Source organism: Pyrus communis, chromosome 5 (genome assembly GCF_963583255.1).
Source record: "Pyrus communis chromosome 5, drPyrComm1.1, whole genome shotgun sequence".
Lineage (NCBI taxonomy): Eukaryota > Viridiplantae > Streptophyta > Magnoliopsida > Rosales > Rosaceae > Pyrus > Pyrus communis.
Genome location: NC_084807.1, coordinates 24,575,180 through 24,586,644, shown reverse-complemented (window position 1 = coordinate 24,586,644; position 11,465 = coordinate 24,575,180). Strand labels below are relative to the sequence as shown.

At 38.0% G+C, this 11,465-nt stretch overlaps 1 protein-coding gene across 1 annotated transcript; it reads left to right on the top strand.

Annotated features, from left to right (window-relative positions):
• Nucleotides 1-4,663: 4,663 nt before the first annotated feature.
• LOC137734820 (omega-3 fatty acid desaturase, chloroplastic) lies at nucleotides 4,664-7,539 on the top strand. The gene is made up of 8 exons (XM_068474112.1): nucleotides 4,664-5,358; nucleotides 5,818-5,907; nucleotides 6,023-6,089; nucleotides 6,237-6,329; nucleotides 6,438-6,623; nucleotides 6,747-6,827; nucleotides 6,928-7,065; nucleotides 7,160-7,539. Exons 1-8 carry the CDS (start codon nucleotides 4,880-4,882, stop codon nucleotides 7,343-7,345), a joined length of 1,320 nt encoding a protein of 439 aa, XP_068330213.1. The 5' UTR covers nucleotides 4,664-4,879; the 3' UTR covers nucleotides 7,346-7,539.
• Nucleotides 7,540-11,465: the final 3,926 nt, after the last annotated feature.

Here is an 11,465-nt window from a genome sequence, read left to right as displayed (position 1 = left end):
TATTTTTATGGATGATAGACAAGTTAGGTTTTATATGTGGCTAGGTCAAATATAAATAATGAATTGCCATTATTACGTGACAGTCTAATTCAACTTTTCTGACGAAATGATCTCATTCAGGTACTCCATCCATTCCGTTCAAATTGTCATTTATTTTTGAGATATATTTTTTTTTTTCCTTAATTCACATCTCGTTAGAAGGTAATTTTTTAGTTAATTTGATCGTTTTTGGGGTAGAAATTATCGACGTGATACAGTGGAAGCTGATTGAGTCAGAATTATGAAATTTAAGATTTAATCATGGAAACTGTTGATCAAATTTGACAGGGAGAACTGTTATATTCACAGGATGGTGATGTGTTATGTGATGTTCCAAGTGCAAAGCAATCGTTGAACGTATCTCAGATAACTGAAGCTAAAAAGAATCATGCACAAACTAATGCCGACTCTGGAAGTACACAGTCGAAGTTGAGCAGGACACCACCAGCAAAACTGCATATTTTGCGTAGAGATCAACGAACACCACTGTTTTACTTTGTTGTTATTCTTGAACATCTCCATATCTCTTTTTACGAATAAGTGAAACCACCTTAATTCCAGGGTGACAGTAACTCCACTCAGAAGGTGGATCTTGCGAAACCATGTTGCTGGACTACAGTCTTCAAGAAAGGTGGGAAAGATGGTGGACTGGTTGTTCTATCAGACAGGAGCCTTCGAAATCAGGTGAAGCACATATTGCTTCTCTGAGTTTTTTTCTGCTGTGTAATCTGATATCGCTTTGATCGTTGAATGCATATATGCGGGGAAGTCTTTGGCATTTGGCACCAATGTGTTTGATCATTTTATTTGGAGAACACTTGTATCATGAAAGATTGGCCATCGTTCAAAAGGTCTTTTCCAAATCTTGAAGTAGTGGGAGAATTTTCATTAATGTCAGTTCTGAGATGGAGCTTCAAGACCAATATGGACAAGACAATCTGCTCCTCTGATCATGGACAAATGATTCTGGTCAATTTTCTTTCTTCATTTTAGATAACCACGCGTTGTTTGTCTGTCGTATATTATATGCCACTGGAAGGAACCTGCTTCACAATCCAAACTTTCTTTAATCCAGAAAGCGATCAATCTTCCAGTGGCAGATTCTGCACCTCCAGTTTATAGCTTCATGTTGCACTCTCTAACCTTCAGACTTCTTTTCTATCTTTTCGGGCAAATGGGTGTGAATTAGCTTGTGTATCTCTTTAATTTATCCCGCGAAAATGACTTCAGGTCTCTTCCTCCCTCTCTCCTGTAGTCGTGTGTGTGTCTGTGTGTGTGTATGCGTGTACTAAGCTTGAAAGAACGACCAAAATGCAAAGTCAAAACACTTTATACGAATCATCCCATCTAAATGGATTTTCGGTTGGCTCAGGAAGAGACCTGAAGTCATTTTAGCCAACCCCACTTAGTGGGAAAAGGCTTTGTTGTTGTCAGGATTCTGGAGACCTTGCCTTGTCTTCACGATAAAGTGATTGCAGTTGCTACAGATGTCATCGCCAGTTTATCTCTTAACCCGAAACAGGTTGCAGTGTGTTGCTTCAAGCTCCCTTATTATTTTCTGTGGTGAAGTGTAATTCTTTTATTTATTGCCGAGCTGAACATCTTGTTTAGCCACAGGTTGGTGTCCCTGGTATTTTAGGCGGTATCATTAAAGGCTTAAAATCGGGTAAGGCGGAGCAAGACATGGACCCAGCTCCAAATCATGAGAAGTATTGTGAGAATTTGGAGAGCTTATTTTAAAGTCCGCCGTCCTTAAAACCTTCCAAAGCTGGGAAGGATGATCAAGATGTTATAGAGCTTCAAATAGGTTAACTATCTTTTGTTTTATTCCTTCACTTTACCTCCTTCTCTTTGTGATTGTAATTTAACTGTTTTCGTGCAGACGATGTTGTAATAGACGGACTTGTTATAATCGATGGACCTGCTCCTTCATCTTCAATTCAAAAGAACAAGACCGAAAAGAAAGGTATTGTTTCCTCTAGGTCGAAATTTTTTTGGTGGGCTTGACTTGATGTCCCGGTGTTTTCTTCACAGACAAGGGAACAGAGAAGGAAAGATTATTTGAAGGAAAGACTAGTAATTCGCTACTTTTTCCATGAAAAGATTCAAGTACTTGAATATTCACTGTAACGGCTTATTTTAAAGAGACCTCATGGCTATTTAAAGCATATACAACAAATGGGGACTGCGTTCTAACGTGGTCGATTATTTCAGGATGTGTCTGCAGGCGCAGCAGCTGCATGTACGAGATATAAGCTTGCAAAACGCCAGGAAAAACTTGAGGTACAGGTTTCTACTAATGGAGGCCTCAGATCCCGAATTAGGGTGTTTGAGGCTATCTATCACAGCCGTTGATGAGTGTGAGACTTACTGTGAAGTCCACAAACATCAATGGCTACGTGCGGGTGTATGACACTAGCATATTTCCCCAAATTATGACATGGGATTCATTAGTGCTTCTTACAGAAAGATGCATTCACATTCCATGGCACCGAGAATCCGTGCGTTGTGTAATTTTGTTTCCGATACTACACAATTGGTGATTCATCAGCTGATGAGCATGGCTTGTTTTGCACATACCAGAAGCTCAGCCAAAACTCAGAAGAACTGCGAAGCGGAGCTGAGGACTTCGCGTCAACGGCGAAGGAGCTCGCCAAGAGAATGGAAACTCGTAAATGGTGGCAAATATGACGAAAGGTACCCCAGTTGAGCGTTCTACTATGCACATTCTAATTACTTATTTGCTCACATCCAACTAGTGCATTTGATCCAGCATTGCCACAATCTATATTTCTTGTACATAAATTGCAAACATTTTCCAATATTGTGTTTTTGGGTTTGGTATGGTTTTGTTTTCGTGAACAAAATGCTATTTGTTGATGTTTGAAATTTGATTAACGTGTTAAAATAATTAAAGACGAACCACTTAAACCGATACCGCTCAATACGTGGGTCCAATTTCATGCATCAACAGTAGTCTTCCGAGTAAGGACTCAAAACAATGGAAAAAAAAATGTGCATGGACCGGACTGCGTGTGGTTGATTCTTTGATTTTTTTCTTGGGTCAAAATTTGAATTGGTCGGCGTTTGATTTGGGTCAATCAGCACTATCGTTCGTCCATGTTTTTCTCAATGAACACCTTTGTACTTGGTTTGGTTTGAACCGACCATGTGAAAATTGGTGGCGGCATCCCAGATCCATTCAAACTCTTTCTTCTTAAAGTATTCAACACTTGACGATCCAATAAAAAATAAAAAAAATTTAACGAAACATTTTCGGTATTGTTCATTTTTACCTTTTCCTGATACTATTCACTACATCTTTATTTGTCATTTTTCATTAAAACTAATTTTTTTTTTAAACTTGTCGTTAGTTTTCCTTAAAAAAATATCAAACGGTTAAATCGCCCTTCTTGTTGTAAAGTCAATTCTTGGTTAGTTGATTGAAAGAAGGGCTAACAATTAAGGCACTATCTTCACACTTCGAATTTCTTCTTCTGCTCTTCTTTGTTCACTAATTATTTATTTATTTATTTATTTCTGAAAACGAGTTGAAGACAATTTTAATTAAAGAGTGAAAAGCTGAAGTAAAATACTTAATTTTTTACATGTAAAGAGTTACAAATAAATCAGAATTTGACATGTTTAAAAAGTTCTTGTTTTTGAGTAAGATCATTTCCTATATGTATATTTAAATATTTTTACTATCAATAAGGAGAGGGGAGAGTTCGATTCAAGTATAATGATTTAGAGGATGGGAGTGTTTCGAACCTGAGACCAATGGGCAGAAACTAACACGCTATTTACCAAGATATTAGACCATATACAACAAGATCCTTTCATATCTTTGATCAAAAAATGAAAAAAAATAAATCTATTTTTGTGAGTCATACTGCGACTTAAATTATTAAAAATAGACTCTTTAAAAGAAGAGAAATTGTTGAAATATTGCGAAGCCTAAAAATTTGAAAATTAAAAGGCTTTTTAGCCAAAATGGTTTATGAGATTTGCATAACTCCTCACATTGGTCCTTGAGATTTGAAACCAATAAAAATGGTTATTGAAATTGTCCATCATCAATCATTTTGATCATTCCATGAAAAATCTCCATTAAATAAGAATAAAATAACAAAAATACCTTTAATTTTTTGTCAATCATTTTGGCATATTGTTTGTTAAATTGAGGGTATTTTTGTCATTGTAATCCTTATTTAACATAATTTTTCACAGAATGATCAAAATGATTGAGGGTGAACAATCTCATGAACCATTCTATTGATTTCAAATCTCAAAGATTAAAATAAAGAGTTATGCAAATATCAATGATCATTTGGTTAAAAAGCCAGATTAAAATTGACTTTTAACAGGAATATAAATAAATAATGATTTTGACAAGGACCAAAGAATCCGACACTAAGCCAGATTTGACCGCGTCCACTACCCGCTATATTTCACATTTGTTTGGCCACGCCGTCCAATTCAACGTCTTTCTTTTGCCCTCCATCTTTCGTTCTTTTCTTTTTCCTTTCTAATTTTCCAATTTTTTAATTTGCTTCTACGCGCACCAAAATCCAATATATAAACAAAATGAAACTCTCCAAACTAATAAGCTTTAATCCAGCAAAATAGGAGGAGAGAGAGATAACAATTGCTTAGTCCTAGAGAGAGAGAAAGCGTTAGAGAGAGGGGGGGACAAACAACAAGAAACACAGGTTGTATTTGGACGTGGAGGGAGGCCCTTACGTTATCCTTCTCCTCCGTTTTGTGACCACTTAGTTCCACTCCCACTCTCCATTCCTCCAATCCAATCCAATCCGACCCAACCATCTGGGTATCTCCAATGGCGACTTGGGTCCTCTCAGAATGCACCCTAAAACCTCTCCCTAAATTCTACTCACATCCCAGAAACGCCCTCGCCTCAAAACCGTCCGCCCTCCGGCCATTCCCCAATGTGAGGAGCACCAATCTTTTGGGGTTCAGAGGGGCAAAATGGTCACTCAATGTGAGTGCCCCATTGCGGGTCCCATCCGTGGATGTGGAAGACAATGGGAGAGTGAGCACTAATGGGGTTGGAGACGGTGGTGAATTTGACCCCGGTGCCCCTCCCCCCTTCAATTTGCGTGACATCAGAGCTGCCATTCCCCAGCATTGCTGGGTTAAGGACCCCTGGAAATCTATGAGCTATGTGGTCAGAGATGTGGCTGTGGTTTTTGGGATGGCGGCGCTTGCAGCTTACTTTAACAATTGGGCTGTTTGGCCTCTCTACTGGTTTGCTCAGGGCACCATGTTCTGGGCTCTCTTTGTTCTTGGACATGATTGGTACGTAAAGTTTGCTCTCATTTTGTTGAATTATCCATTTTTACACGTTTTTTAAATGAGTGTATTTATCCACGTTAATTATCGTTAGTTGAGTTTAAGTTTCATGTCGATTCTCTAGATTAACTAACACTCATTCAATTGGCAATTAATGATGCTTACATCACGTAAGGGACAATGAGCAAAAATGTACACTTTCTGATTCGGGATTCAGACCTCTCGAATTGCACGCTTCTTGAGTTAGGCTAGTTGGCCGACGCAGGGTGCATGCTCTTTTGCACTCAATTTTGAATCCTCATCAATGTAGATTAAAGTAGTTTGAAATATGGGTCAGAAAAACTAAAATTTGAATGCTTCCTCTGCTTGCAATGTGTTTTTTTTTTTTTTTTTTTTTTTTTTTTTTTAAATTTGCAATTTTTCTTACCCTACTGATGTGAATTGTTTGTTGTTTTGTTTGTGCAGTGGCCACGGAAGCTTTTCGAATAATCCGAAGCTGAATAGCGTGGTCGGTCATCTTCTTCATTCTTCAATCCTTGTCCCATACCATGGATGGTTAGTTTGTTTCTGAGAATAATCCTGTCCAGTCCAGTCCTGAATAAGTTATCCTGTTCTTATGACAACATGTAACAAAACTTGCATGGTAACAGTTAGCCCTTTACTGTCACAGGAGAATTAGCCACAGAACTCATCATCAGAACCATGGACACGTCGAAAATGACGAGTCTTGGCATCCGGTGAGCTTCCATTTGTGTCTAACTCTGTTCTTAATTCGGCTTATCAAATTGTTCATCGTATAGATCTTTTTTTTCTTAACTTTGAAGAAGTAAGTTATTTCGCTTTTATGTCATTCGGTCATTTAATTAGTCTCATCTGATTTGCAGTTGCCTGAGAAAATTTACAAGAGTTTGGACAAGATGACTCAGATATTTAGGTTCACCTTGCCATTCCCCATGCTTGCTTATCCTTTCTATCTGGTGAGCCTTCCGCTTCTCGCATCTTGCTTCTCGTTACTTACACGAATAATGAGCTCTGGATGTCTTTTTCTGATATGTTTTGGTGTATGCTACTGATTTCAATCACAGTGGAATCGAAGTCCGGGAAAGAGTGGCTCCCATTATGATCCAAACAGCGAATTGTTTCTCCCAAATGAAAGGAAAGACATCATTACTTCCACTGCCTGTTGGGCAGCAATGGCTGCGCTGCTAGTCGGTCTGTCTTTCACAATGGGACCTGTCCAAGTGCTTAAGCTCTACGGCGTTCCATACTGGGTAGGTTCCATTTCTTTATGCTTGTGCTTCTGTATTGTTGGCATAAAACGAAAGTGTCTTCCGAGTCTTCTCTTATCTTCTCTCATCTTAAAATTGTTTCATTGAATTTGCTTTCAAATGCAGATGTTTGTCTTGTGGTTGGACTTAGTTACTTACTTGCATCACCATGGCCACGAGGACAAGCTTCCATGGTATCGTGGGAAGGTAAAGTGTTCGATTTCATCAACTATCCGAGCAATGCAACTGCTTTAGCACTTCCTAAAATGTACGTGGCTAATCTTTAGTTTCTTTATCTATCAAACAGGAATGGAGTTATCTAAGAGGAGGATTGACAACCATTGATCGCGACTACGGATGGATCAACAACATCCATCATGATATCGGAACTCATGTCATACATCATCTCTTCCCTCAAATCCCACATTACAACTTAATAGAAGCAGTGAGTAGCACTTGAACCTAGACTCTTCGGCCGAAAATCAATTCAATTTGGTACCCCATTCTGATTCTCAATTCCTTTCGTTTGTTTGTTTCAGACGGAGGCAGCTAAGCCTGTGCTTGGGAAGTACTACAGAGAACCGAAAAAATCAGGGCCTCTCCCACTTCACCTACTGGGAGTCCTTGTAAGAAGCTTTAAACGCGATCATTACGTGAGTGACACTGGGGATGTTGTATATTATCAAACCGATAAGGAACTTGCCGGGTCAGCGGTATCAGAATGAAGATGTGAAGTTTTGAGGTACGACGAATGAAGCGTTACAGCGTACCAAAGGATTCAATTTGCTTTAACCCCCGGACAGTTTCCCAGCTCTGCATAACTAGTCTTACTTTAGCACCCATTCTTTCTTCACATACTTTGTATTAAGGTAGTTGTGAAATAAAAGAAGAAAAAATCTGTCCTGTTTCCTGCTAGAAATCTCTCTCTCCATCTCAATGTCTTTCCCCGACACACACTGGCACTGCAGGCAAAAAGCAATAGCCACGGAAAAGTTAGTTAAGCGCTTTAGTGACGGTTTTCTGTCGCAAAGAAAAGGAAGAAGATAATAAGGAAAACTAATGAAAATGATTTGAAAACTTTGAGTTTTAACGATAAGGACAAAATAAATAGTAAAGTGAACATGATTGATTTTTAGTGTAAAAATATGGTTTTTCGTTAAAATGAATAGTACCATGGACTTTTCATTAAAACTCCAAGATAATATGGATTTTGAGTATGTTTACTGTTTTTCAGCATGAAATTTTTAATATTTTCATGGTGTCATCTCAGAAAACTTACGCAAAAAATGTACCATTCATTAAGAATACAATATAATAAAGTTTTTTCTCATTAAATAAGATCGGCTATATGAATCTTAGAACGTTATTGCGCTCGGTTATGTATCACGTCTTCTGTTAAATCGAAATACTCTAAATCTTTTCTTAGAGTCTATTCATTAAGTATAAATAAATAAGTAAATAAATAATATTATTTTAGCTATACCTTTAAGCAATAGCCTCTTTAAAACTAAAAAATTAATCTGGTCCCAACTTTTGCTTTATAAGTTTTACTGTATAATTCCACTTACAAAAAAAAAAAATCTGCCTACCATTTGTTTTTTAAAACAAATTTGCCTACCAAATCTTTGATTCCGCATATCTTGACAGCGGCAAATAGCACGGCTTATTTTGTTGGAGAAAAGTCAAAGTCCAAATAATTGACAATTTGCCAGTCTGTAGGCAAAAGTCGGAAGACGGTTAAACAAAATTTTCCAACAATGTGGACGTTCTGTGGTTCAATAGACGATATGTATGCAGTGTCATGTAAAGTAAATAAAACATATTATTCATAAAGTTCGGTAAATACATCAATGTTTTTTTGACAGCATTAGTGGTTTTTTTTTAAGGAAAATTAATGAAAATGATTTGAAAACTTTGAGTTTTAACGAAAAGGACAAAATAAAAGATAAAGTGAATAGTATCAGGTTTGACTTTTTAACGTAAAAATGTGGTTTTTCGTTAAAATGAACGATACTGCGAACTTTTCGTTAAAACTCGTTTTTTTTTTTTTAATGGACACATATCCACTTCGGAGGGGCCCAACTTGGCTCAGAGGGGGCGGGTGCCCCCACTCAATTTTTTTGGTGTGAAAAAAAAAATGTACTCTTTTAGTTATTTGTGACATTAGTATTAACTTTTTCATGTGCTACTTCCATCGTTGAAAAAACATTTTCGGCCATGAAATTTATGCAGATGGATTGTGAAATTGTATGGAAGATTAATGGATGAATAATAACTTGGTTATTTTTATAAAGAGAGATATTTGATGGTATTGGTAATGAGGTTGTCATGTAATGTCTTCAAAACATAAAAACACATCGATGGATGTTATAATAATTTGTATTGAAAAACCTTATAAATTAATACATAAGTGTCTTTTTTTAATACATTCTTGAACTTTTTAATTTGCGTGACCTTATTGTTTGATGATGCCCCATCCATGCAAATTTATGACTTCGTCCCTACTCAACCTTATTTATTTGGGTAAATTACACTTTACCACCTTAAGTTTGAGATCTATTGCAACATCATACAACATCTACAAAAAATTTCACTTTCATACCTTACGTACTATTTTATTTCAATATAGGGTTAATTTTAGTTTACTACATTGAAGTTTCTTGGTTTTTAACATTTCATATATCAAGTTTTTTTCGTCTCAGTTTGATACCTAAAGTCATAATTGTATGACACTTTTATACATTCGTTAAGTTTTTCGTCAGAACCTCAGTTAAATGATGACGTAGCGCTTATGTGAACAATGACTGAGTGTCACATGTCAATCTGGGTCCACGTGAAAAAAAAAAAAAAAAAAAAAAAAAAAAAAAAAAAAAAAAAAAAAAAAAAAAAAAAAAAAAAAAAAAAAAAAAAAAAAAAAAAAAAACTCTCTCATCTCCTTCCCTGCTTTGAAACCCTAACTCCTTACCATCTTCCCAAAATCATCTCAGCCAATTTCCTTATCGCCAAAGACACAAAATTTGGCTTTATCCCATTTTCTAGATTTTCAAGAAAAGCTGCATTTGAGTTCTGAAAAATGGCACCCAGATTGCCATTTTTGGAGCTGGAACCTTCGTCAAGACCCAATACGTTCCAAGGTTCTCTAAGATCTCCAACCTCCTTGATCTTCGCGGCTGCCACCCCCTCCCCCACCGCCGCTGCTTCTCCAGAACCTCGCCAAAACCCAATTCCTCTATCCCAATAAATCTGTTTCCTCCATTGCTTCCGGACTCCAATGTCTTGTGGGTCAAATATTTCGTGTTGCTGGATAGGCCTTTTGGAGGGTCTTGGTGAGGGTTTTGGTGTCTCGAGCAAAGGCGTCGGAGATCCAGGAGTAGGCGAAGGTGTTGGGCCGGAAAGCCAACGCCATCATGCTCGCCATGTTTTCCGACGACGCCATTAAAGCAGCTCAAGCAACTCAAAAATTTTAATTTTTTTATTTTAATTTTTCTGATTCAATTTGAAAATTTGGGAAATTGGGTGGTTGTAAAATCAATTGGATTTGGGGAAAAGGGATTTCCGTATGGGATGAGAGGGGAGATGTTGTTCTTGGTAGCCGTTGAGAGTCTGACGTTGACAAGACGGAATGGAAGAAGGTGGTGTTGTTGATATGGATGTTGTTGGTGGAGGAGAGGAAGAGATCGAAGGGTTCTTAGGAGGAGGTGAGGTGATTCTTGGGGTTTTTGGAGAAGACTTCGAGGGTGAGGCTGAAGAGAGAGAATTATTTTTATTTTTTTTTAAATTCCACGTGGATCCAAGACACATGGCGCTTATTTATTGTCTACCTAAGTGCCACATCATCATTTAAATGAGGTTCCGGATGCAAGAAAATGTTCCACAATTATGACTTTATTTACCAGATTGGGACGAAAATAATTTGATGTATGAAATGTTGAAAACCAAGAAACTTCAGAGTTGTAAACTGAGATTAACCCTTCAATATAACACATTTATTGATCCGTTAAGAGCTGACATAATTATCAAATTTGTGCACAAAAAATATTTTTTTTATGCATTTAAAATATTACAATAATTTATCCTATTAATAAAATATAAAAATATAAAAAGAAACCCAGAAACCCATTCCCCCCCCGACCCACTTCCCTCTCCTTCACTGTCTTCAACTCCCCTCCCATCCAAAAAAACCCCACCCCCACCTTTCCCGCAACCCAACCACCACCCCCACCCCACCCCCCCCCACCCCCCAAAAACGCAACCAACAACACAAACAAATCAATCGCACCACTACCCAGATCACAAAGATGGAAACTTTCTCAAATTCCCAGCATCAAGAAGTAGAGGAAAGATGCGCTTTCCCTCTGTGATCTCCCGCTGCACGACGACAATGGCGAATCGGAAGAGAACCCCATAATCTCCGCTTCTTCTTCTTCCGCCCCGGACGACGTTTTTAAATTTCGGGTCGACCCGATCCGGAGATACATCCCCATGGACGTCTCTTTTTGCAGGGCAACCAACAACACAAACAAATCAATTGCACCACTACCCAGATCACAAAGATGGAAACTTTCTCAGATTCCCAGCATTAAGAAGTAGAGGAAAGATGCGCTTTCCCTCTGTGATCTCCCGCTGCACGACGACAATGGCGAATCGGAAGAGAACCCCATAATCTCCGCTTCTTATTCTTCCGCCCCGGACGACGTTTTTGAATTTCGGGTCGACCCGATCCGGAGATACATCCCCATGGACGTCTTTTTTTGCAGGGCAACCAACAACACAAACAAATCAATCGCACCACTACCCAGATCACAAAGATGGAAACTTTCTCAGATTCCCAGCATTAAGAAGTAG